Here is a 27,049-nt window from a genome sequence, read left to right on the forward strand (position 1 = left end):
AAAAAAAATATAATAAAAAAAAAAAAGAAAAACAAAAAAAAAACAAAAAAAAAAAAAAGTCGACGCTACGTTCTTCGTGGACGCAATGCAGTGGAAAAGCTAAGTTTTGCCGAGAGGGGGTGGTGGAATTAAACCTACGTGGAAGTGTGAATTATCTGAAATTGATTGGAGTTGCGGCAGAATGCGCTTTTGCGCAGGCAGGCGGTGAGGTGGTGAGGTGATGAAGTGATGAAGTGACGAAACGACGAGATGACGAAACGGCGAAGTGGCCAAGCACGGGGCATACGAAGACGAGGAAATCGCGACAAACGCAGGCACCAGCGTAGCGGAAACACCGACAAGTACCAACTCGCCAAAACACAGGACGAGCGTTGCGCACGGACCAGGTTCGGACGAAAATTATTCCCTCGCGCGTTTTTAAAGGACGTCTATTTTGACAAAGTGGGGACAAGTCGACACGGTGACGTAAAAAAAAAAAAAAAAAGGGGAAAAAAAAAGAAAAAATAAAAAAAAAAAAAAGAAAAAACAAAACGGCACTGTAATGAAGGAGACAAACAAAGGGGGTACGTTATATTCACATAAACTCACGCACAACTCGGATAAAATTGCGAAACGGTTTGGCAAAGATATGTCTGTTAGTGGATCCCTCCCAGTTATGCACACTGCGCAAAAGAGTTGTTGCAAAATTGGCTAGGTTGGCAACACTGACAAGAGTTACAAAATTGACAACACTGTCTACCTAATGTGTGAGGCACAAAAAAAAAAAAAAAAAAAAGAGTGACTCATTTTGATCAACTCCGGCTGGGTTCCCACAAGTTAGTAACTTCAAACCGTATCTCGGGGTGCCTACAAATGGTAAAAAAAAAGGGGGTGAAATCAAAAGGCTGTAATAAGCTTAGGCGAGGGGCCAACGGGGCCAACGGGGCCAACGGGGCCAACAGGGCAACACGGTAACTGTTCAACTGCTCAACTTCTTAACCGCTCAACCGCTCAACTGCGCGAGCGTCTCTCCCCCTTACCGCTGAAGATAGACCGGGTCCAAATCGCGCAAGTCGGACGGGCTGTTCAGCACGGAGAAGAACTCCCTCGAGGTGGTGCACAGTTCCCTCGAGTTGGAGGACAGCTCCCTCGAGTTGGAGGACAGCTCCCTCGAGCTGGTGGACAGCTCCCTCGAGTTGGAGGACAGCTCCCTCGAGCTGGTGGACAGCTCCCTCGAGTTGGAGGACAACTCCCTATCGTCCATTCTGGCGACTTCACTTCCATCGAGGAAAATCCTAAAATGATGCATAACTCGGTAAAAGTAGGCCTCAAATGGAAGGGATATCTGCCCCAGGTTGCAAAAATGTACAGCCAGCCGTTGGTAAAGCAAACTATCAAAATGCCTCCTATGTTTAGAGAGAAAAGAGTTGACCTTCATTTTCACTCCGTTTTGTTTCTCAACAAAATGCTTCAAATAACTTTCATAATCCCTCACACATTTGGTTAAGTTCAAATTTTCAGTTTCTTTCGTCTTTTCTTTAAAAACAGAAAAATATTTTTTAAACATGGCATCCATTTTTTTCTTCCCTACGCAAATATGTGGAAATTTCAGAGTGCCTCGTTTGGCGCAGTGTGTAGTAGTCCTGGTCATTGCAGCAGGTTTCCTATTTGCCTCATTCGCCATGCCAGCGCACCTAGCGAAGTGACTTCCCTTTCGACGAACCATAAACGCCGCATCGTTGTAGTAGAACGAGAGCAGGTGTTCCAAAACGGACAAACTAAAAACGGATGCCATGTCATTTGAAGTGTTGTATCCTCCCTCGAGGACACTGATGATGGGGAAGCGCAATTTATTCTGAAGTGACAAAATCAGGTTCGTCATGTGAAAATAGGTTGACGTGTTTTTCTTCACAAAGCCGTTGTTGACAAAATCGAGTTTATGTCCATCAAAACCAGCAGATAGGAAAAGTAGGTTTGGTCGGAAATGAAATAAATGAATTAAAATATTATCGTGAAATAAGTTTAGAAAATTTTCTTCATTCATATTTTTCTTCAAAGTTACATTAATGATGTAGGGTTCCAACTCCACTGTGTCATTTCCTGTTCCTGGGTAAAAGTACCCATCAAATGCGTGAATAGAACTAAAAAAAACGTTCTTCCTGTCATTCTTATCCTTCCATCCCTTCCAACTATATATATCAACATACTCATTAATTCTGATTTTTTTTAATCCCAAGTTTCGGATAATTTGTTCCGTTCCATTTCCGTGGTGGATGTCAAAATCGATCACGGCGATCCGTTCGAACCGTTCATATTTATACTTTGCGTAGGACATCCCAATGGCTATATTATTCAACAAACAGAAGCCTTGACTTCCTGCTGCTCTATCTTCATCGGTTAGATTAAATTGCGCAGCACCGTAAGTTCCCAGGTGATGACCAGGGGGTCTAACAACACAAAAAATTTTTTTTTTTTTCTTCTTCCTATGTACATAATCCACCGCTTTTAAAACCACCCCACTGGCATTCAGTGCGCAGTTAAATGAGTGTTTATTGACAAAGGTGTCATTGTCTAGCAGAATTAATTTTTCCACTTTTTCCTTTCCATTATTTGCGCTGTTCCACTTTTTGCTTTGCATCCCACCTCCTCCTGGGTTTTCCTTCCCACCTGTGCTGAGGCTTTGACTTGGCATTTCTGCTTCTCTCTCCCCCCCTTTGGTGTTGTCCCTCGCCATACTGGAGGTTATCTCTCCCCCCCCTGGTTTGTTCCCCCACTGAACGCCCCAATTGAAGCACTCGCTGCCAACCTCATGGGACCCTTCCATACACTCGCTTGCCCCTTCTTCGCAAACGCCACTGATAATTTCGCTACTCTTTAAAACATCTATATGGTCGGACACAGCATAAGTAGGATTTCCATTCAAATCATCCAACGACAAGGCGAGGTAATTCTTCTTGTTCTTCTTCGTATTTTCCAAAAAATTATCATAAGCACTCACATCATCGTATTCATCCAAATTGCACCTCTTTATCCTTCTAACTAACATCTTGAGGTACGAAATATCGTGCACCCTTAAAATATCATTAGCCGTTGCTTTCCTTTCCACCTTTTTCAACTTAAAGTTAACAAACGTGTTCAGCTTTAATATGCCATGCTTATTCGATATTAGGACATCTAACCTGCTGGAGTTTTCCGGAATATTGGTCTTAATTTTGTTCCTTACGTAGGGGTGGTCACTTGGCTCTGGCACGAAGATGTGCTTGGAGCACTCGTTTGAGTAAAATATCTCTACTCCGTTTTTCCGGTCGATTCTCTTCCTCACAGGGAAGGATCTGACTCTTCTTTTCGCTTCGAGTGCGATCCGAGCACTGTCCACATGGTGCGCTCCTTTCACGTTGTGCGAGATGTACTGCTCATCTTGGTCCTCCCCACTGTGCGAGATGTACTGCTCATCTTGGTCTTCCCCACTGAGCGAGCTGCGCTTCTTTCCTCCGTTTTTCACATTGTGAGAGCTGTGCTTCTTGCCTTGGTTTTCCCCACTGTGCGAACTGCACTGCTCATACTGGTCTTCCCCATTTTGCGCCCCTTCCACTTGCGTATTCCCCTCGCCAAGCCTGTTTTTCCGCACCACGAAGGAATTCTCTCCCCCTCGCGAAGCCTCATCGTTCTTCCTTTTTCTACTCACCCCCACACACACCTCACACCGCAACATCTCATCGCAGTACCTCAAAAACACATTCATACAGTTATACATCCAAGCGAATGAGCAGAGAAAGTAACACATGTCCCTCCTATGCAAAATGTAACAAAAAATATGTTTGTTATAATTGTATAAGATTTTTAAAAATTCAAAATTCCCCAACTCGATAATTTTCACCATTATGCTTAAGTACAGCTTCACAACGGAGGTGACAAAAACGCTGTTAATTTTTTTGTGGTAAAAGAAGCCGTTCTTTATGTATTTTACGCGACGTTTATTTGCCTTCCCCATGGGGCATTCCCCTCGCGTCCCTTCAGTGTGCGCCTCGTTCACTAGGGTCTGCTTCCCTTCTGGTTCCTTTTCCTCCAACTCGCGCTTCAACGTTGGGTCGTCCTGTTTGGCGTCCCCCGTGTTTGAGGGGCACTCCATGGGAATTGACTTTTTGGAGGCCCCCACTTTTGGGGACCTTCCCTCCCTTCGACCGCCTCCACCATACGCGTTTAGATAAAAGAAAAAAAGATACTCGACCGTATTATGCAGCAACAGGAGAAAAAGGTACGCGTCGCAATTGTACAGAGTACAGTGCACGGGCAACTCAGATTTGTCATTATAAATCATCAGATTCACGTTCAAACGTAGAAGTAAAAAAATTATTTTCGCATTGGACACTAAGCAAGCCTTATGTATGAGCGTGTTTTTATTATCATCCGTTTCGTCAAAATCGATTATGTCCTTCCACACTTCATGCAAATAAATTTTTTTCTTCTCCCTCTTTGGTCCTGTTTTCCTCTCCTGTCTTAGATACTTCTGTATATCCTTCAGTACGTAATTTCCATACGTATATTCGATCTCCTTTTTCGATTTATTTTTCCTCCTTTCGTGTCTTACAAATTCGAGGAAATTCTCCTTCATGTATAGTCCCTGGGGGGGATGACCCTTTCTCGGGTTAGAAGCCTGGAAGGTACTGTTTCTTTCTTCGAGCGGTGCATCTGATAGGTGCTCACTTGGAGTAGATTCCACAAAATGGATGTTGTCCTGATGTGTGTGGATCATGTTGGGGTAGCCCCCCTCCAACACAGACGCACCAACGTTACTATGCGTTGGAGGTATCCCATCGCTCTCCTCATGGGGTGCATTCACTTCTTCTCTCAAGAAGGCATTCACTTCTCTTTCTTCTTCCGAGTTGCTTAGACAACTTAGACTCCTGTCACTGCTTACACTTTCGGTGCTGTCTGACAGAAACGTATTTTCTACTTCGTTTCCTCCTTTTTTTTTCTTCCTAACTTTTACCAGTTTTTTTTTAACCAGCAATTTGGTGCTGCTGCTGTCGTAATCGTCCAAGTAGATGGGGGGTACCTCTACATGTTTAAAAAGGGGCGTCTTAAAGTACCTCCTCCTGAATGGCAGCCTCTTATGGAGGTTCTTCGTCTCCTTCATCGTTTCCTTTATCTGCTCTCGCTTCTCCTTCTTCTCCTTCTTCTCTCGCTTCCCCTCCTTCTCCTTCTTCTCTCGCTTCCCCTCCTTCTCCTTCTTCTCTCGCTTCCCTTTGTTCTGCCCCTCCCCAGGGGGGGGAGCCCTGAATGTATTTTTCCCCGCCCTCCGTCTGCCCTTATGGTACGTTCGGAAAAACTTGGGCGAAAAGGAAAAAACTGGCAAGGAGTGATAAAAAAGCACAATTTTTAGAATCCTAAAAATCCGCTTGTGGTATTTCTTCACGTAAATGCGAGAAAATAAAATTTTTATATAACTGTCTTTCGAGAATACATCGAAGAAGTTGGCCCTGCTGAGTTGAAGCAGCTCAGGAAAACTCCCCCCATTGCCACAGTCATTCCCAATCTGGTAATAATCATTGCTGGAGTTTTGTACATCCCTTCTCTTCAATTCATCAACAATCTTCAACTTAAACATGAGGGCATAAAAATTGTTGGGTAAATTTAAAATACTTTTATAAAAATTTCGATATATTCTGAGGTTGTTACTTCGCAGACATTTCAAATAACTGTGTATGTAAGGATAGTACAGCACTAGGAAGGTGATATAAGACTTGCAGTAATAGAAGCAGGTTTCAAGTGAGCTCTTATTTTCGTAGCTCACGTCATTAATCATATCCCTGTGATCACTTTTTAAAATGTAGCATATATAATTTATTTTGCTATTAATAATATTTAATATCAATACATTATCTTTTTTTTTTTTTTTCATTTTGTCCAGTTCGTACTCCAACCTGATGTTTCTTTTCTCCTTTGTGATCTTCATCTTGGTTTACTCGGGAGGGGAGGGGGTGAAAAAGTTGAGCCTCTTTATCCACACATTTGGACATGGGTGGGATGTGGGACGGCATCACATGTGCCCCTATGATTATGATGTTAGCGTGGATGGTGTGCGCGTTGATGAAGTGAAGTGCCCATGGCCGGGTTATGCTAGTACACGTGGGGAACTACCCCCTGAGTGGACTTTACTGCATGCGTTCCCGTGTGTGGGGGGGTTGTCTCCTCCGTTACTACCATTGGTGGTGTTCACGCGGACGCACGGGGAAGCTAAACTGGGGAAGCTAATCGGAGAAGCTAACCTGTGGTGATTAATCGGAGAAGCTAACCCGTGGTGGCCAATCGGAGAAGCTAACCCGTGGTGGCTAATCGGAGAAGCTAACCCGTGGTGGCCAATCGGAGAAGCTAACCCGTGGTGGCCAATCGGAGAAGCTAACCCGTGGTGGCCAATCGGAGAAGCTAACCCGTGGTGGCCAATCGGAGAAGCTGGCCTGCGAATATAAGCCAACCTTCCCCTGTTGTCGGGTGGCGAAAAAAGGATCGCGCAAAGACCAAGCCGCATACAACGAAGGGTAGACCACCAAAACGACGTGAATGACAGAGAACTGTTTTGTTTTCGCGGCCATAAAAAAAAAAAAAAAAAACGCGCTGCATATACGTTAAGCCACAAAAATAACCAACGAAAAGAAGGCAATTTTTTTAAAACCCCTTTTAAGCAAAAAAATAGGGAAATAAAAAAATAACAGAAAATTAACAAAAAGAGTAAAAATAAGAAAAAAAAAGATTCCCCAAATGTATGCGCGGTAAATGGCAATTTTTTCATTTCTCGCGAGAGGGGCAGGAAAAAAAAAAAAAAAACACTAAACAAAGCGGTAGGCGTAGTAGCAAAGTGGTATGCAATAATTTATACATAACAATACATGCATATGTTTCCACGTCGCGTTGCCGCTCGTTCCTCATTCCTTTGAATCTTCGTCTTGAAAATTGGTAAAATTTTCCCATTTTAAGTGAAGAAGCGAAATGAAAAAGAATAGCGGATGGGCACGATCAAACAGTACGGATGATATCCCCCCGTTTGAGTACTCATTGCTACATATTGGAGTTCACTCGAAACGGGAAAAAAAAGAACAATGCGTATGTAATAGTATACCCACTCTGTGAGGGGGGAAGGCACCTTAGTTTGTAAATAAGCGCGCGCATTTGTACGCGCACACGTACGGTAATCTATGTTGTGCCTCTTTTATTTCGTTTTATTTCATTTTATTGTATTTTATTTTTTTCTCACCTAAGGAAACGTATTTCCTTCCTTTTCTGTGCCTTCTCCCCCCAGCCTGCTTCCCAAATTTCGCTTGGGAAGGAGAACCAAAGTTGTGTAGCCCCCCGTCAACCAACTGTACGTTGGTGTTTTGCATACAACACGTAAGAGGCACTTTCAAGCCCTTGTTTGTTCCAAGTTTTACATCGCCCCTTGTGTAGCTGGGCGACGTGAGAGGGAGAAGGGGGGCTGCCAACTTATGCAAAGTCGCACCTTTGCAACCGTTGAGAAGTGGCGAGTGAACGAAAGGAGAAGTGGCGAGTGAACGAAAGGAGAAGTGGCGAGTGAACGAAAGGAGAAGTGGCGAGTGAACGAAAGAAAAAGTGACGAGACAGCGAAAGAAAAAGTGACGAGACAGCGAAAGAAAAAGTGACGAGACAGCGAAAGAAAAAGTGACGAGTCAACCAAAACGCACAAGGTGTAGTGACCCCCAAGGACAACACGTAATAAGGACATTACCCAAACATCGGAAAATAACCATCCTCAGTAAAAAAGGAACTTCCACCCCCCCTATGCAAAATGAACTATTACAACCAGAAAATCATAAACAGGGGAAATAACCGAAATGATAATGACGACTCTAATTTCGGGACCAACGAAAGCAACCTAAATAATCCAGGAAGCGTTACAAACCCGTTTGTAAGTAAAAAAATTTATGAAGGTGGTTATAACAAGCCAAGCAACAATGTGATTCCGAGTGCCCCCTTTGAAAATAATTTCTACCAAAGTAGTGCGGCACCAAAAGGTATCAACTTTGCACAGAATAGCGGAGGAGGAAGTGGCAGCTACAATCACAATAGCGTGGTGACGAGCCCATTTAACAACCCGCCAAGTACCAACCACGATGTGGACACAAGCGGGGAATCCTTTTTTGGAAGCTTTATCTCAGCAAATAAAAATAAATTAAAAGAAAATGAGCATAAACGAGTAGAGGATGAAGAGGAGGAGGAAGAAGAACTACCCTTACTCGAAGAATTAGGAATCAATTTTGACTTAATTTCGAAAAGGATGAAATCTGTTTTTATGTTTTACAAGTAAGAAATGTATTGGGTTGTGTGTGTGTATGTATGTATGTATGTATGTATGTGTGTATGCATGGGGGGGTGACCTTCCACGAGTGTTCGTCCGGCTAATAAGTGTTCACGTAAAGAGGGGAGAGAACCACATCGCACATTTGAGAGGGGTCTTCCCAAATGGCCCCAGATATACGCAGTCTACATGTGCGCATTTGCCAATTAGCTCATTATGCTCTTATGTCACCTCCACCACCCCTCCTTCATGATGCCCTCCCAACAGAATCGATGACACGTTGTTCGAAAATTCAGATTTATCCGGGCCGCTAATCATTGTCCTCGCGCTGGGGTTCATACTGCTGCTGGTAGGGAGCTCCCCCGCTAGCCTGCCAAATAATCGCACCCCCGCTAGCCTACCAAATAATCACTCCCCCGCTAGCCTACCAAACATTTGCGAACCCCCCCCTCCGTGCAGGCCGGAAAAGCCTCCTTCAGTTACATCTACCTGATCGGAATTGTCAGCAGCCTGAGCATATATCTGCTTCTTAACATGATGAGCCAGGTGGGAAAAAAAAAAAAGTGGATGAAGTGCTTCCCCCATGTGTGATTTCGTAAAAGTGGTGCACACTGCCACATGTATCAGAAAAAAAAAAAAAAAAAAAAAGCCACTTTTGCGTTTTCATTGCTTATGTTTATTTGTTTAATTTTTTTTTTTTTTTTGGAAACCCTTCACTTCAGAGTCTGACGCTGGACCTGTACCGCACGATAAGCATGCTGGGCTACGCACTGCTTCCGCTGGTCATTTTGTCCTTCATTTCAATAATTATCAATTTGAGGTAAAAGGAAAAATTCCCTCGTGGGTGGGCACCACGGGTAGAGGCCCAGGGGTTAAACACAACAAAAAAAAGAAGAAAAAAAAGAGAAAAAAGAAAGAAAAAAAAAGAAAAAAAGACCCAAATAATGCCTCAGCAGTGCGCACACAAGTACCCAAAAGCTACACACACACTGCACAAAAAAAAAGGGAAATTTTTACCACCTTCGCAAATTACGCCATGTTTCCATTCTGCAGGTCGAAGAAAGGCTACACAATCTCCTTCTGCTGTATATCCTGGTCGGCCCTCACAGCGTCCCGCTTTTTCGAAGTGGTATGGCAAAAAAAAAAAAAACAAAATAAAATATAATATAATATAATAAAGTAAAATAATCACCGCTAGCATGTGCATGGTGTAGCGGTGAAGTGACGTACATCCCCACCGTTGCTACGCACATATACATGCGCAATTTGCGTGCATTTTTAACTCCCCCTTCATGTGTACATATACTGCCAAATGTTCTCTCTTTTGTCTTGTTCCTTCTTCCCCCCCGTGCCCGTAGGCTCTCCGGATGAACAGCCAGCGATACCTTGTGGCCTACCCGATATTCCTTCTCTACTCCTGCTTTGCGTTAATTATAATTTTTTAGTGATCTCATCCTTTTCAATGTTTTTAAATCTTTTTTTTCGAGTCGATCCTGCATTCTCAATTCTTCCCTCAGTAGCATTTCATTTTGATCATCACAATAACCGAAGTAGTGAATATTTACATACTTATCGAAAAATCTGTTTTCCTTTTTTTTTTTTAAAATAAATTTCTTCCGATCATCGCTCTCTTTTAATAGTAGTTCCTTTACGCCCTTCAAGTTTTTCGCCGCCCCGAAGTACTTGTAGTTGTTGTTTCCCTTCAGTTCGCTGCCTGCGGGGTGGAGGTGGCAAAAAAGGGCGCATTAAAGGGCGCATTAAAGGAAGGGAGAATCATATGCTGCATAGGGGGAGAACACCACAAGTGAGCAAACCCAGGGGCGCACTAGCGAAACGTGCAAACTTACAGTGCGCGTTGATCAGCGTGTTCGACTCCGTTTGGTAATCCGGGCCACCGAGCTGAGGAGAAAAGGAAAAAACGGTAGTGCCATAAGTGGAGCGATAAGTGGAGCGATAAGCAACGTGTTGCAATGTCATAAGAAGCGCTTCCATATGCAGACGGCAATCATTCTGTCCACATTTTTCTCGGCTTCCCGCGTCTCTCACGCCATCGCCGTCATCGCCTCTACTCCAGCCATCGTCACTACTCCCGTCATCGTCACTACTCCCGTCATCGCCTCTGCTCCCGCCCTTACCTCTATTATCCGAATTTCCCACTTATTTTTGATCGAAATTAATTTATTTATCTGATCGTTCAGCTCCCTTATATGCTGGTCGCTCAAACTGTAATTTTGGATTTCCTTTATCTTGTTGCATATTTCTTTGATGATATGTCTGCGGCTGGGGAGGAGACAAAAGAAAAAAAAAAAAATTAGAAGGATCACACATGGGTACCTACGTCAAGGTATACACCTATTTGCGCGCAGGGATAGGGACATATATGTATGCACAGCAGCGCATATTTTTAAGAAGGTCTCGCGGGGAGGGCAAAGACACGCAGGGAAGTAAATACAGCGAGGGGGGCATATTTTTGGGAAAAAAAAAAAAAATAAGAAGCATAACAATGAGCTTCCTTTTTTCTCTTCCCTTTTTGCTTCTCCCCCTTTTTGCTTCTCCCCCTTTCCGCATCTCCCCCTCTCCGCTTCCCCCCCATTCCGCTTCGCTCCATTTTGTTTACCACGACACAGCGGTCTCCAAATCCTCCACTTCGTTAACCCTCTTGGGAATTTTAAAAAAGCTTTTTTGTTCACTCAGCTCCTTGGCCTTCAGCCACTGATTCAGCATCGACCTCCCCTTCTCAACGTTCCGCGCCATTTTGTGTTCCCCCCAATGTTATAGCGGTTTCTGTGAAGCGCTCAAATTGAGAAGCCGTCAAATTGAGAAGCCGTCAAATTGGAAAGCCGTCAACTTGAGAAGCCGTCAACTTGAGGAGCCGTCAAATTGGAAAACCTTCAAATTGCAGAACAGCCGAATAGCCGAGCTGCTCCCCCCCGGGTGATCAATTTGGGGAGTTCCCCAAGGCTCAGGAGAAAGAAGCTCCGCAAAGGGGACGAAAACCCACTGCTGTAATTTTACCTAAGGCCTGCGGCGTCCTCCCTTTTGGAATTCCACTCCTGTTGACTTCATCTCCTTTTTAATTTACCTTCACAGTAAATGCGCAGCAAGGGCGTATGCTAAACAGGATAAACAAAAAGGGATAGGAAAAAAAAAAAAAAAAAAAAATGGTTGGAAAAACGTGAAAAAAAATACTACAAATTGTGAGGAGAAAAAAAAAAAAAAAGGCCACCGCGAATGCCACAGTTGAGCGAAGAAAAAAAATTGTGCAATGGAGGACACCCTTCTCAAACACCGAATTGTAGATTTCGGGGGAAACAAAAATGCGCTTGACTTGTGGAAAAAATACGCAAGTGAAGAGGTGCTACGGGAGCGCGCCAAAAGGGAAGAAGCCAAGCGGGTTGACACGTGGTTAAATTTGTGTGGCCAAAGAGTGCACTACTGGAGAGATCCAAATTGCTTTCCCGAATGTCAATCTGAGGAGGTACCACCGGATGATGGCAGACAGTGCAGACAAGGCGAAGGGGGGAAGAACGACATGCTCATAACGGAAAAGAACAAATGCCGCAACAACAGCGCAGAGGGCTTGGCATCCCCCCCTGATCAGGGAAAAAGGAAAAAAAAAAAAAAAAAAAAAAAAAAAACGCTGTTATCACGGGAGAGGAAGAACTACATAGAGGAGTTCGAAAAGCTAATGGAAAAAATGGAACAAGACACGGAACAACATTTTAAGAAGTACCAAAATGATCAAGGAGGAGAAACACATGGCCAATGCATAGTGACGTATGAAAATTATGAATGCCGAAATGTAGACGTGACACACAAGGAGGAAGTAGATTTTTTTCAGATTTTTTTACTCCTCTGTATGTTTAATAAAAGAGAATAAAGCCCTCATACCTAGGGGAAATTATTTGTACGAGCTGATACATCCACAAACCACTTCCTCCTTCCCAGTCGCAAATAAACTGAGCTACTATTTGGTTAAATTATACATAAATAATAAATGGCGTTTAGTTTTTGTGCACCTCCCCCTACCATACAATGAGAAGAATCAAATTTTGTCGTGCCATTCTCTAAATGAAAAAGAGTTATGGCCACATATCCTCATAGAAGCTTTGCTAACTTGCTTTGAAAATTTTCACCTTCCCTATTATCCTTTTTACCTCCTCGAGATGTTAACGGGGCTCAAATGTGTAAACAAGTCATACGACTTTATCCCCTTCGGGGACTACCTACGGGCGGAAAAATGCTTTTTCATCCCCTGCGCGGTGCTCTTTGGCAGGGGGAGCGACAGGAGCAGCGACGGGAGGAGCGTCAATCTTTGTGACCATACTGACGTAGCCTCTTCCCCCCCCTACTTACACGAAGAGCAACGCGCCCCCGCAGATGCACCCAGGGACGAACAACAACACGCTGACCATTCGGAGAAAACAACCAACCAAGTGAACACGGGGAACAGAAAGGAAGACACGAGGGAAAACCTATGTGTGGTTCAAAAGACCTGCTTCTCCTTGAGAGGAACTGTGAAGAGCTCCCCCTTTCATGAGGATCACCCGCCAGCACGATTCTTCTTTCTCATCTGTTCGGTGGAAAAAGATTATGTAAAAATAAAATGCGAAAATGTGAAGCCACGACATTGTATACCCTACTCGGATTACCAACAGGCTATGCATAAAGCAAAGAAGGATATTTTCCCTAAGGGATATGCCTACATCAACGATAGGGGAAACATACGGATTAAAGACACAGAATTGGTGCCAGTAAATAGTTTGATTCCCCCGAATGGTAGTCCCGAGGGGGGAGATGAAGGAGACCAGGGGTCAGATAAAAAATTGAGCTCACATGTCACGATGAGGGAACCCCAAACAGAAAGTTGTGGTGATGCGAATTGTGACATATATGACATTACTGTGAATGAAGATAACACCCAACAGGTGCTCCAGCTAATTAGGAAAATTTTAGGAGATGGTAAGAAAAGCACCAAGGGTGCCAAAACGGTCAGCGAGGAATCGGATGGAAGGCTCCCCCGAATGGGTACCTCCAAGTTGGGTAAAAAGGTAATCCCTACACGCTGTGCATATTTAGATAGAACAAACCAGTGTGAATATTTGTGTCAGGCAGGCAGTTTGTTTTGACGCGCGTGGAATGGTGCGTGGGTGCTACTAAACAGTTTCCAATCTGTAGTCAGCTCCTTCATAGTCAGCTCCTCCGTAGTGGGCGTGGAGCGGTCACCCCACCTGGCCGCCTCACACCGAGGCGCCCATTTTGTGCAAAAAGGCAACACCAACCGAATGCGCAACAAGGGGACCCACGGGAGGTGGATACCCGGACCCACACCAACGTACTGATTCACCCGTTGTGCCGCCTACACACGTGCACCCTGGCAGAACGCCCACAAGGACCTCGACAAATGGATGGACGAAGGCGAGCTGGAGAGACTCACCCAAACAGTTAACGTGAATTACACATGCCAATATCTGATAAAAACAAGTGGTAGCTTCTTAGCCAAAGGGGAAACGATTTTTTTCCTCGTGAACAGTAGCCACTTCGAAGTTGCGTCCACCAACAGGTATGCTAAAAATAGGGCTGCTAAAATTCAGGGGACTCAAAAAAATCAGAATAAGGTTAAACTGAAGAAAAAAGACAGCAATCGTGACCCTCTGCCAAGTGCTTCTAACGCCACACAGGAGGAGAGCTTTCCATACCTTATTCTCATTTGCTCTGTCTGCATCAATCGGAGTGGAAGCAACTCCGAGTTGTCTCTCCTCCCGGACGATTTTAAAACGCAAAATGGGTCAAATGGGTCAAATGGGTCAAAGGGGCGAAGTAGCAGCAACGGGAGTACCCATTCGGGTGATGCACTCGTAGGGCGAAATGAGGAAGCTTTATCTGACGGGCTGCACGAATTTTGTTTTTCTTTTTTTTCCTGCAAAGTTCGAAGGAGGAAAAGGTGCGCAGCGGGGGACACCGTGGTGAGAAAAAGGAGCGAGGCAAAACGGCCTATCTTCAGCCACGTCGACAACCGCCAAGGGGGACTTCTCAGCTTGTTGACATCAAAAATGGGCAGTGTCCCAGAAGGAGTACTCACGGATGGAAGTACCGACTATGGATATGATAACTCCGGTCTGCATTCAGAAGAAAAACAAGCGGTGCTCTTTCCCAAGGACATCCTCAACTGCGAGTGCTTCGTCAGGAAAATAGGCGAAGAAAGACTCACACGAAATGAGGATGCACAGGGGGGAGATCAAACGGACAGGGAAAGGAACCCCCCCCGATTCCTCGCTCCAAACCTTTTTCTAAACAACAGTGGACAAGTCGAATGGAGGGACTACCCCTTTGATGAAGAAATTCGAAAAAGGAATATACACCTAAGGGGGAACATGGAACATTTTTTCCTTGTGTATGTAAAGCGGTACAGGAGGGGGGACTTCTCCGTTGAATGGCTCGAGGGGAAGAAGAAAAAAACAAAACAAGGGGGAAACTCAAAAAAGGAAAAAAAATCGGATGACACAAAACATGGAAACAATTCGCTGCATTCTCCAAGTGAAGAAAAACTGATTAGTTGCTCCTTTATGAGTGTAGAAGAATATCTTGAAAAAAAATTAAAAATGAAAATGGCGTTTTTAAAAAAGAAAGTGACAATAGTGGAGGAATGCCCGATCAAGGTGCTGCTAAAATATACAGTGACGATCCCTCAAGTGAGGAAATTACGTGAACCGTTTTTTTATGTAATTCACAAAGTGAACGAGTTAAAAGTTATTCCATATTTAGACCTATACATTTGTAACGTACCAAAATGGAAGGGAAGCGCTGATGTGCAAAATGCAGCAAAGGGAAGAAAAAAAAAAAAAAATCGGAAAAAAGTGAGAACAACACAGAACAGGAAGACGAACACAAAGACGAGCACAAAGACGTGCACAAAGACGAACACAAGGAGGACGATGAGGATGAGGATGACCATGTCGGAGAAGAGGACCCCCACGACGGAATGAAAAACCTTTTTTACAAAATTTCGATGGAAAATTTTATTCACAAAATTTGCATTCCTCCATGTGATAATGATGACGAGGAGGGGAAGGACGAATGCACCTACCTCTTTCTCGTCGTGTCAAAAAAGGTGGAGAGGCTAATCGGAAAGGACCTCCATTTTGAGATAGCCATTGCTTCCCCGTATAGCGACAAGGACACCTCCTCTGAAGAACACACGAAGAGAAAAAAGACAAACATACGGGTAAACGAAGTTTCGTCCCTCTGCAAAAGGTATAGCTTCAACCAAAACGGTGAACATATCGACCTGGGCGTAAAGAATGACTGTAACAGGGAGAATACCTCAGGAGGGCTTGATCCAAAAAATGATATCCCCACAGTGGCTGAAAATTGTAGTGAATCTCCCCCGATTGCAGAAAAAAAAAACAGCCAAACACAACTTGGGATAGACACCCACCACCTCAACAGTTACAACTGCCTGAAGAAAGCAAAACGATTTAAATTAATAAAAAAAATCCGCATCAATAGTAGGAGCGACAGCACATGGGGTTCCATTTACGTGGACCTGAAGAATCCCCATTTATTCAAAAATATGGTCGTCAAAATTGTAAAAGTAAAGCAAAAAAAAATTACCCATGAGAAATCTGCCAATTTGAATTTTATTACGAAAAACTGGGGAAGAGAAATTATACGAAAGAGGAGAAGGAAGAAAAATGTTTTTTTTAAGCACGTTGAGTTGGCTACCACCGATTCATATGTCCTTCAGGTGGAGGTGAATATACTTAGTCACCCTGACCAGAAGCGGTTTAGCAAAGACTGCCCACCTGTTTGTCTTCCACAAAGGGAAAACAACATAAGTAAAACACCCTCAAAAAAATATACATATATTCATCCAAATATACTAGTTAACGTTTTATTTAACTTCTCCGATGATGTTTCCCTAGAGGAGGATACAACCAACGAGGACGTAGAAAGAGAAATGAAAAAATTTTTTGACTTTGGTAAAATAAATTTGGAAAATCTTACATTGGCTAGCCAGGCTAAACATATGGACAACATCTTTTCGCTAAAAAATGATCTACTATTTCGATATGGAGATAATTATGACGAGATTTTTAGGCACCTCACAAATGTGTGTAGCGGTGACACCCATGGGAGCATCCCCAGCACCTTATCTGTGAGGGAGAACTCTCACATATGTGATGGAAAAGGTAAGAAGCGTACCAAGGGGACTTACAATTTGGTTAGCTCCATCAGTGAGAGCAATTATGATGACCTCCTGTGCACGAATAATATGGGAGAGACCACCCTTCTGGAACCATCCATGAGAAAAGAGCACTTTTTTCAAGCACTGTCCTCCGTTTTGAATTTATCCAAAGAGACGTCAGCTTATGTGGAGTCAAAACTTCTTCACCCAGGAAGTGACAGAGTTGGAAGGAGCGCCTTCGCACAGATGCTTCAGGCGGTGGGCAGGGAAACGCGTTGCCTCAGCTTTGGTGCGCCGGAAAACGGGGTCAAACTGGGCAAGCTGGGCAAGCTGGACAGACTGGACAAACCGGACAAACCGGACAAACTGGACAAACTGGACAAACTGGACAAATTTGAGAAGTACCCTTTCGCCAAGCTGCTGGATATCCCCACGAACACCCCCCGGGAAGAAAAAAAGTGCAAGGCGGATGACCCCACGAGCAAAGAGTTCGAAGCCTTCTTCGATAGTTTCCTTTCCCTTTCCACGAACGCAAAAAAAACCATCGATGATGTGAAGAACACCTACAATATGAAGAACAAAATAGACATTTTTAAAATCAAAATGGATGCAGAACTACAACTTAGGGAAAACACCTTCTACTCCCTTGGAGGTAAAATTGGAAACACCACTAGGACCGTTTTTAAAAAGAATTGTGCTCTCCTAGATAAGACACAAAATGGTGTATATAACCCCAAGGGGGGTGAAAAAGTAACACTCCGTCTCACCAATGATGAGGGAAACCCTCCAGAAGAGGAGGAACCCATCCCAAGCTGCGATGAAGACCAAACGGATGGTCATGATAACAGGGGGAAATTCTACGTTCAACACAAAATAGACCCTCCAATTGAAAATCTGCAGGATCTCATAAACGTCGTCAAAAGGGTAAACACGTACATCCAGCTAAATGACACAAAAAATATGAAATTGGAAATCTCCAAAATGATGAGAGAGAGAAAAGCATTCATCGAAAATATAAAAAATAGCGTAAAGATGAAGCGGTTTAAGAATAACTCCTCAGAAGAACTGAAAGATTTATATCAAAAAGGAACTAAATTAAAATTACATATTTACAACCCCGATATGATGAAGTACATAAAGACGCATTACCTCCTGATAGACACACTAAATGACTTGAAGGCCCTTCTTAACTCCTCTAAATTAAAGAAAATTAAAATCACCACCAATGAGAAGGAACCATTCAACGTAGAAGAAGCAGTGACGGATAAAAAGAAATTCACACAACTATTCCGCAACTGCTCAGATGTGATTAAAAATGACACCCATGTTCAATTAAATGATTTTTATAAAAATCTATATAAGGACGTTCAACAAATTTTCATTAAAATGATAGGAGGTACACAGGGGGGAGAGGAAGAATTGCATTGTGAACTGTAACCCATTTTGAGATAGCCACTACCCACAATTTTGACAGCACTAATTGGAAGGAGCATTTTTTTTCCCCTGCTCTGCACAATCGGGTTGTTCATACATGTACATTTATTGGCTCCACTCACATCCACCCACATCCACCCTACTTTTTTTTTTATGTAAATTTTTTAAAACCCCTTTTTGTGCACATGAATATACGCACGGGGAAAAATCCCCACCACCACCATTCCTCTATGAATCTACTTAACACACACAGATACAAATTTTTTTTTTTTTTTTTTGTCCTCACCACTGGTTGATATGCCCCAACTGGTAGTTACTTTACCCACATGGAAAATTTCGTTAAAATGATATCCCCTCGTGGTGTTTCTTCACACCGGAGGAAGTTTCCCTTTACGGTTACACGGCCGCTTATCTGGGAACTCAAAAGAGGAGACACTTCGCCTCGGGCCACTCGTGGCATGGTCGTACTTTTACAATTTTAGGGGCCCACCGCATTAACACGCTCTCGTGTAGACAAATGCATCTAGGTGATTGTCTCTACAGGTTGACAATTCGGGGCGCAAAAACCGCGAAGCAGGCCATACAATGTAATAGGCTGGGCAGACGCAGAGACAACTGAACAAAAAGGATCCGCGCGCTAAAAACAATTAAGCCGCTTTTGCCAAGCGAGGGCAGGGCAGTATTCCATATTAATAACAACTGCTGGGAAAAAAAAAAAGAGAGAGAGGGCGAAGGGGCGAGAGGGCGAGACGAATCGAAACGCGCAGTATGAACATACACAGGTGGACAAAACAAACGCGTCGCTTAGGGTAAAGGACGGCGCGGAAGCGAACTTGTGCGCGCAGGAGATGAAACATGGCATCCCTCCAGAGGAGCGATTGACTTGATAGCGCCCAGGATCTGCCTCAAATGAAGAGTCGCTGCTGGTCCATACTAGTCGATGCTAGTCTGAGCAACCCGGCCTCAACAGCTTCTAATGCTGCATACCTGTTGGCTAAAACCGGACGATGATTTCCGGCTTGATGCAGTCTTCTCGCCCATTTCTCTTCGCCGCTATTCGATAATGCAAACAGTCAAGGCGAGGGTTCACTACACCCGACTGAGGTGCAGTAGAGGGACACCCAGTCCAAGGATGCAACAAACTATTAGCTATCTCGGAAAAAAAATACTTCCCCATAAATTTCTTTCGAGGTTTCTTCCATTTGTCCAAAGTAGGAACAGTGTGCTCAGTATCATCTGTGTAATCACTTTCTCTAGAGTGTTCATCTGTCGTAATGTTTATCCTTGCACGTTTGTAGTCTCCCTTTTTGGACTCACTAACATATTTTTCATTCACGTAGCTGCCATTGTCGTCGGCGGTACTTTTTCTTTCACCGGTCATGGGTGCCTTACAATTGTAGCACATCCGAATTTTCGTCTTTTTTTTTTTTTTTTTTTTCTTTTTCCGATCTGTAGGAAGAACTGCACTATTCACTCTCTCCTCGTGAAGTGTATGAAGCAGATTTCCATTCGGACCCCCCCACGCGGGATCAAAATAATTCAAAGGTATTCTATACACACTGTCCAAAGCTGAATCACCAACTGGGGAATACAACACCGTTTTGTTATATAGCTTGTCATCACAACTGAGATGTACCATTTTGTGCAATTTAATTGGTTTCTTTTCGTTTCGCTTCGTTACGTTACGTTACCGTTGCTTCCTATCCTGACGGGGTGGAGCTCAAATAGGGAGAACAGCCAAAATAGCGTTTCACGTCCCGAACGAAGCTTAGAAATTTTGCAGATGTTCCGATTGCGGTTTATGGTGTTGGTCTGACTGACTGCCTTTAATGTGCACCCTCTGTCAATCTGTGCAGGCTTCTCCGTGGCGCTACGCTGCGACGTGATTCGCCTTTTCTGTCCCAATGACGACGCTCACGTGTGTGCAAAATGTGTGCTGCCGCTTATTCTGCTCAATTTAGCAGTAGCCCCGTTAAATGTGCACATGGTTTTTACTTACCATTTTACGAGCTTGAAAAAAAAAAAAAAAAAAATGATAAATAAGTCAGTAAAGAAGCAAGCAAGCAAACAAACAAACAAGCAAGCAAACAACCAAACAAACAACCAAACAAACAAACAAACAAAACACGCGCTGATATGCACATGTGTGTGTCTCCCCGCCCTTTTTTTGATACCCATTTGATGAAAACGGAGTGCGCCTTTTCTTCACCCCAACTTTGCATTTTTCCCCAGTGTACATACACCTCGTGTTCCCCCTTTTTTTTTTTTTTTTTTTCCTCTTCTCCTCTGAAGTAGACTCCTCTTACGAGTTATTTCTTCCCCAAAGCGCATCCCCCGTTAACAATCTCTACCTTGAAAATAAGTCGTGAAGGCTCTCCTCGGAATTTTGCATATAAGCTCACACTTAGGGTAAGGCATAGCGGTAGGAGGTGCGTTATTCATCGTAGTGATGTTCCTTCTAGTGGTTGTTCTCCAATCGGCGTATGTTCCTCTATCAGCGTAGGTTCCTCTATCAGCGTAGGTTCCTCTATCAACGTAGGTTCCCCTATCAGCGTAGGTTCCTCTATCATCGTGGGTTCCTCTATCAGCGTAGGTTCCTCTATCAGCGTGGGTTCCTCTATCAGTGTGTGCAGGTAAGCTAATCGGTGCCTTATACAATTGTGTAGCAGCTCTTCTCCCCCCCTTGAACGGCTCACACGGAATGGTCGGACAATTGGTGCACAGCCTTCTCGACCCATTCGTTCCATTTGACACATACGAGAATGTTCTTCCTCCTTTTTCCCTGGTGGGTAGCTCAAATAAGTCAGATTTGTCTTCTTTAAAACTAACGGAACATTTACCCAATAACGAGTCCCTTTTCGTTTCCTCCAAACTGACTTTTGGTACCTTATCAACACATTTAAAATCGTTTTCCCTTTTGTCTACATGATCTGGACTCTTCTTTGCTTTTCTAAATAATTTATTCATCAGAGTGGTGGTTCTAGAGATCCTGGGAGGAGTGCTGGTGACATCTTCCTTCACGGGGCAACAAAAAAGGGTGCTATTGCAATTTTGGTCAGTAGCACCACAACTAAGTGTTTCCCCTCCTATACTATTCTCTCCTTCGGTGTTTTCCCTATTCAAGCTACTTTGATCATTACATGTGAAATCCACATCGTTATTTAACTCTCCTAACTGTGGAGGTTTCCCTAATTTTGCCTCGATTGGGAAAATATCTTCTTTGATGTGTTTATTCCCGGGTGGTGCCTCTTCCAGCCTCACGATTTGGTTCCCCATGTGCCTTAACATCTTGGTGTCATTACTTCGTCTGCTAGTATAATTATGATCGTTGCACTTCGCGTCGTTACAGGGGGGTACAACGGAGAGGTCACTAACCAAACGGTTCTGCGCACCTTCTTTACTCATCATGTAGCTCGCATAGTCATCATTCCGATTTGAAAAATAATCGGACACATGGATCGAATATTTGTCCCTCTTCTCAGGGGTGTTTCTTCTGCTAGCCCTTCTCCCATCATTCTCACATATGCTCCCTTTAATCGACCCCTTCAGGTGTAATTCCTTGTTAGACTTATTTTTCCCCTTCGATAAGTTCCTACCTGACCATACGCTGTGCGTTTCTTTGCGACCACCATAGTGGATCAAACCGGGATTAAATCTCTCGCATCTATCCTTATGTAACATCAGTTTGTTTTGTACAAAAATGCCGTTTCGACTGCATTGAGGTGGTTCCACATGTGTCACTTTGGAGTCTTCAAAAAGTGGATTCACATCTGCAAAAGTCACCTTTTCGACGCAGTGCCGAGGCATATTAAACACTTCACCATTTGCACCTCCCTGTGAAAGATTAATCTTCCCATTAAAGGAATAGTCCGAGTTAGCAACGTCATTCTGTGTACAAGACATATATTGGCTGGCCTTCCCTTTGTCGCTTGCACACTTCGAGGTGGTGACGTCTCCTTCGCCACAGTCCCCCTTCGTGATGGTACGATCTTCCATAGGACCTTCCGCGTTGTGCTCATCCTGATGATGGCTGTACGTTATGTTTATTTTATTTACCTTTTGTTCCGCTAAGAAGCTACCCGGAATTGCAGAAATGGGTTCATAGAATGTCTGACCTGGTGGGGCCAATGTTCGGAACGGATTATCATCCCCCTTTTGCCTCTCCTCCAAGTTGTCTTTCATCAAATGAGATAATGCACTGGTAAAAGTCTTCACTTTGTCTTCTCTGTTAAAATTAGTGTGCTTTCTGTAGTGATAATTTAGATTAGTATTCCTCCCCACTGACAATTTTTGAGTCCCCGAAATGGTGGTAACTTTGAAATTTTGGTTCATCTCTGCATCGCTTCCTTTTCCTTTGTCCACCTTTTCCCTCTCATATATTTCTTTTAGAAATTTCAGCTCCTCCATTTTTTCGTTAAAACTTGGAGATTTCTCAAAGCCATGGTTGAATTTTACCCATTTTACGACCCCATTCTGCTTTTTCGCCTCATCAAAATTGTGATTAACAGAAAATTTCTCCTTTTCCAGCTCTGGTGATTCCCCCTTTTTTATGCTTTTTCCAAGACTACACTTCTCCACTCGTTCCGTGAACATAACCTTAATAACGTTTCTTGTATTTCTCCCTTCCAAGTCCTGCAGTCCGCTACCTTTGACTCCATCAAGGGTGTGAGTTTTCCTCGATGCATCATCCTGAAGAATGCTTTCGTCCGTGATTCCATCCGTGCCTTCTCCCCGTTCAATTTCAAGGTTGTCACTTTCACTATTTGCAGAATTAACTCGTACCATGTCATCACCGTTGCAGGTATTGCCGCCGAGGCTTCTGTCGGCGATGAGTCCATTGTCGAGGACATCGTCGCTGCGGTTGGTCAAGTCTATGGCCTCATCGCAGGCTTTATCGCAGGCTTTATCGCAGGTTTTATCGCAGGCTTTATCGCAAGTTTTATCGCTGACATTGTTGCTGATCTGGTCGATGGCCTTGTTGCTGCTCACCCCCCTGATGCCGCAGGACAACCCCGTTTTTCGAACAACACCATCACTCGCACACTGATCACTGACATGGTCATCCTCACTGAGCCTCGCACCGATTCCTACATGAACGAAGTTTCCATCGTCCTCCTCAATATTGTCCGCGCTGATCGCGTTGCCATTTGAGTCTGTGCACTGCGCGCTTGATTCATTATTGTGACCACTTTGCGGACCATTTTCCTGTTCACTGCTAGTGGGTGTATTGCCATCCCTGCTTTCAACATTATCCAGTGAATTCCTTTCCTCGTCTGCACAGAAAAGCAGATTCAAGTTCTTCTTCATGAAGCCAATGTTCAAAGGATCATTCGTGGAACTACCTCTAGACAAGCTCGTGTCGTTCGAGTTGTGCAAATCTCCTTTTACAGCTTCTTTAAGGAGTAAATTACCCTTCGATTTTGTACCTTCAAATTTTCTGCCGTTCCCCTCCCCCATATTATTTTCAACACGTTTAGCATTTTCAACATGTTTAGCATTTTCAACACGTTCAACATTGCTAACACGGTCAACATTGCTAACAAGCTCAGCATTTTCAACACGTTCAACATTGCTAACGCGCTTAACACTTTGCATGCTTTGCCTTTCCGTGGGGGAGGGATCAATCAGTTTAAATGGCCCAGTAGCTGGGGAGTATTTTGCGCCCGCTGGTTCAGGCTGCTTATTTCTTGGGGCGTAGAGGAAAAAATTACCCCTTTTGTTTCACCTGCAGAGTTTGGCGGAGCTTCTGCGAGATTCGCGTAGGAGAAATACTGGACTGTACTGCCTAACAAGTTCTGATATTTTTCTCCACCGACCTGATTTATGGATTGAATATTTATGTCTCCATTGGTGTGGTGGTGACTACTGTCCACTGTGTGGATGTCCTTCCTCACTCCGTTACCGTCATCTCCCTTTTCCTGTAAAATGTCTAACAATTCTTTCTTTTGCAAACTTATCAATTTTTCATTTGAAGTCTTAATTAACTGAGACATATCCTGCTGATTCATACTTTTTTTATTTGTCACATATTGAGGAGTATGAGGTTGCTGGTACACATCATTGGTGGAAGTCTCTATATTTGAAAGACGCTGAAGAATTCCCATCGAGCTGCTAACATTAGTGTTTTTATTTTCATTTATCTTATTTGTGTATACATTTAGGTACCCCACATTTGCCGCTTCACCCTTCAAGCTTGTAGTTTTTGTGTCTACATATGTTTTTACCCATGAAGGCATTCCATTTTCTCCCTTTGAAATTGTCACCTTCGCATCAGAGCCTTTAAATTGATCTATGCATTTCTTTGAATTGCTATTAATCGTGTATCTACCGTCCATATTGCCACTTCCCTTTATTAGCGTATTTGTCAAAACGCTTTCGGCGCACCGTTTTTTTGACAAATCGCCCGAGTTGTTTTCTACTATGATGTGGGACCTATTGAAGTTCTGATCAAACGGTTTGGAAAGGCCATTAACAGTAGTGTACTCTCCGCTGTTTTCCCCCTTAACCGATACTAACTGATTCGTTAACTCCGTAAGACTGCAAACCTTATTAGCGGCTCTGAGCTCTCCACTTGAAATTACACTCCCCAGCGGAATTTGTTCAAGAACAATCGGCTTTTCTATAAATGGCAATTGTTGCAGCTGTGCCATTTTGCTCTGCGCCTGACTCTGTGGAGAGTGTGCCTGCGGAAGGGCGTCACGTTTCACTGCAAATTCGGCTTGTCCGTAGGGTGCTAGCGTCGCCGTAATGGGCACACGCGTTTGCAAAATTGGCACCTGTGTCTGAGCTGTTGATACATGCGCCTGAGCCGCTGATCCATGCATCTGAGCTGCTACCCCTTGCACCTGTGATGCTACCCCCTGCATGTGCAATCTCCCTTGAGACAGCTCTAAGGGCACGTGAATCACCTGCGGATGCGCGCGAGGGAAATGACTCTGCGGTATTGGCGTATTCCCTTCTGGAACTGAATGGGCTGAAAAGTTTGGCAAAACGGATGCCGACTGATACCTCCTTGCGGTATATTCCGGTACGCACAAATTAACATTAGCTAACTCGGGTCGGACTTCAGCAAAAACATTTTGAGACAGATTTTTCATTCCTCCCTGTGGTACATTCTCGCACATGTTATAAGTGACTAGTGGTGTCCTTGGCATTGTATCAGCTCGAAAGGCATATTCGTAAATTGGTCCTCCCGCAGCATATGCTTCCTTTTCGCAATTTGTTAGAGTTTCCTCCTTGGGAGTGCTTCTAGACACCAGATTGGCAGTCTCGTTTCTTGCACAAAATTTCTCATTAGGTGTGTTCTTCACATCGACGCAACTGCATCGTTCTACGTTCGAGGGCTGTTTAATAGTTGGCTTAGATGCAACAAGGTTGTGGGTACCTGTACATGCACCATTTTGACATCCTAACGCGTGGATCGTTCTCATGCTTAGAGACCTTTTGTTCTTTACATGGCTACTACTCTGTAGGTTGTACTTCCTCACATGTTTGCCATGTTTCAATCCCCTTGTCTTTCCTTTTTTTTTTCCCCTACTGCAGCAATTTTCATCAAAGAAATTTGGTTCTTGCTCCAAACCATTCTTTGAAGAGTCGTTATTTTTATGTTTCCCACTTTGCTTCGATTTTTTCTTGTTCTTGTTTTCCCACATCAAATCTGCGCAATCGTTCCGGTTTTGTTTTTCCCGGGGGTGAGGTACCTTACATTTGATTAACACCTTTCCCTGTTTTGTGTTCCTTTCTGCCACTTTCGAATAAGGGTCATAATAGCTTTCTTTACATGCCAATAATTCGCTATCCTTAGTTGATTTGCCACTAGGTTTGAGCCCTTTAGTGCCTGAATGGCCTGCCAGCTTGTGTTTGTGTTTTCCCCTGTCCTTGTAGTTGTCTGCCTGCCTCATTCCCATATGTGGGGTTGAATAGTCGTGCGAATCGTTGTAATCTGATTTGACATTCTTATTTGTACTAATGGGTGAATCGTTCGAACAGTCAGAAGAATCTCCACTGCGTTCTCCACTCGAGCAGTAAGCACCCTTTGACTCCGTGTCTGAAGTTCTCATTTCCATTATGGTTGAGTTTGATAAAATTATGTCTACAGAATTACCTGAGGGCATATTTTCCATCCCGTTTATTCTTCTAGGGTTTACAAAATTTAAATCGTTATGTTGACTCTTGCTTCTCTTCTTGTTCTGAATAATGGGTGTATCGTTTTTACTCTCCTCGTTGTAGTCCTGCCTTTTGAGGGTAAAATTAGAGTTATCTTCGCCAGCTTCCAGCACATTTTTTAATCCTCCTAAGTTAGAATTGTTTACGCTACTTCCATCCGAGTCGTTAGAAAAACCGTGATAATTACAAGTGCCATCTGAAATATCTTTCAATTTGTCGGAACAGCTGCTATCCTTCATAGTAGTATCTACGACGGTGTTTTTGTCAAATCCATGTTCGCTACTTTTATGCTTATCGTGATGGAAGTTTTCGATTTCGTCTTCTTTGCCGTTTCCAAACGTGGGTACCTTTTTAACAGTGAAGGACTTATCATTTGGGCAACCTTCTCCAAACTGCTTGATGCTATTTTTCTTCTTACTTTTATTTTTAAGACTAATGTTGCTGTCCTTTCGTCCCGTTTTCGCATTTTGAGGTCTTGAATAAATGGGATGCTTAGATTTTACAATTGAACAAATAGTTGGAAGTTCGTAATGCTTCTTGTAATCGCATCCCCATGATAACGGATTCGATTTGTGAAGTGTCCCATATGCCATGGATGACACTACATAGTCTGCACTTGGGGTTGGGGACATATAATTCGGAGTAATATTGGATCCTGGCAAATGTAGAAGAGCCCCATTTTCTTCAAATTTTTCATTTCGGTAGTTCAGGGGGTTGAGGATAAGTGTATCAAATTCTTCACTTTTCGTCTTTTTGGAAGCATTTTTTTTTTTCTTCTTCTTGGGGTTTCTTTCATTCTTTACACAATTTAGGTAATAAGCTTTATTCGCTTCCGAGTACACATGTATGACATTTTTTAGCTCCTGTTCCGACATTGGGTTTATTTCGCTGGCATTTCGCACAACGGTTCCTCTATTCTTGGGGATTCTCCTAAGAGGGGTTGATGATTTGATCGTCTCACTTTGTGTCCT

General features: G+C 43.5%; 7 protein-coding genes across 7 annotated transcripts; 3 read left to right on the forward strand and 4 right to left on the reverse strand.

Moving 5' to 3' along the window:
• Window positions 1–791: 791 nt before the first annotated feature.
• On the reverse strand, window positions 792–5,935 carry PCYB_124280 (histone deactylase; the record flags this gene model as incomplete). Its single annotated transcript, XM_004223761.1, has 2 exons — window positions 792–846; window positions 1,020–5,935. The coding sequence occupies 2 exons, from the start codon at window positions 5,933–5,935 to the stop codon at window positions 792–794; spliced, it is 4,971 nt and encodes a 1,656-aa protein (XP_004223809.1).
• Window positions 5,936–7,780: 1,845 nt separating this feature from the next.
• PCYB_124290 (hypothetical protein) lies at window positions 7,781–9,114 on the forward strand (the record flags this gene model as incomplete). Its single annotated transcript, XM_004223762.1, has 4 exons — window positions 7,781–8,295; window positions 8,558–8,639; window positions 8,750–8,836; window positions 9,013–9,114. 4 exons carry the CDS (start codon window positions 7,781–7,783, stop codon window positions 9,112–9,114), a joined length of 786 nt encoding a protein of 261 aa, XP_004223810.1.
• Window positions 9,115–9,717: 603 nt separating this feature from the next.
• Window positions 9,718–11,044, reverse strand: PCYB_124300 (isy1-like splicing domain containing protein; the record flags this gene model as incomplete). The annotated part of the gene is made up of 4 exons (XM_004223763.1): window positions 9,718–10,004; window positions 10,138–10,189; window positions 10,426–10,570; window positions 10,908–11,044. 4 exons carry the CDS (start codon window positions 11,042–11,044, stop codon window positions 9,718–9,720), a joined length of 621 nt encoding a protein of 206 aa, XP_004223811.1.
• A 1,079-nt stretch (window positions 11,045–12,123) lies between these two features.
• Window positions 12,124–13,533, forward strand: PCYB_124310 (hypothetical protein; the record flags this gene model as incomplete). Its single annotated transcript, XM_004223764.1, has 1 exon — window positions 12,124–13,533. A coding segment is annotated over one exon (1,278 nt), but the record flags the coding sequence as incomplete, so codon positions are not given.
• A 1,634-nt stretch (window positions 13,534–15,167) lies between these two features.
• On the forward strand, window positions 15,168–17,915 carry PCYB_124320 (hypothetical protein; the record flags this gene model as incomplete). Its single annotated transcript, XM_004223765.1, has 1 exon — window positions 15,168–17,915. A coding segment is annotated over one exon (2,748 nt), but the record flags the coding sequence as incomplete, so codon positions are not given.
• Window positions 17,916–18,913: 998 nt separating this feature from the next.
• PCYB_124330 (hypothetical protein) lies at window positions 18,914–19,293 on the reverse strand (the record flags this gene model as incomplete). Its single annotated transcript, XM_004223766.1, has 1 exon — window positions 18,914–19,293. A coding segment is annotated over one exon (380 nt), but the record flags the coding sequence as incomplete, so codon positions are not given.
• A 956-nt stretch (window positions 19,294–20,249) lies between these two features.
• On the reverse strand, window positions 20,250–26,953 carry PCYB_124340 (hypothetical protein; the record flags this gene model as incomplete). The annotated part of the gene is made up of 3 exons (XM_004223767.1): window positions 20,250–23,588; window positions 23,624–24,580; window positions 24,821–26,953. The coding sequence occupies 3 exons, from the start codon at window positions 26,951–26,953 to the stop codon at window positions 20,250–20,252; spliced, it is 6,429 nt and encodes a 2,142-aa protein (XP_004223815.1).
• Window positions 26,954–27,049: the final 96 nt, after the last annotated feature.

Source organism: Plasmodium cynomolgi, chromosome 12 (assembly GCF_000321355.1).
Source record: "Plasmodium cynomolgi strain B DNA, chromosome 12, whole genome shotgun sequence".
Taxonomy (NCBI): Eukaryota; Apicomplexa; class Aconoidasida; order Haemosporida; family Plasmodiidae; genus Plasmodium; species Plasmodium cynomolgi.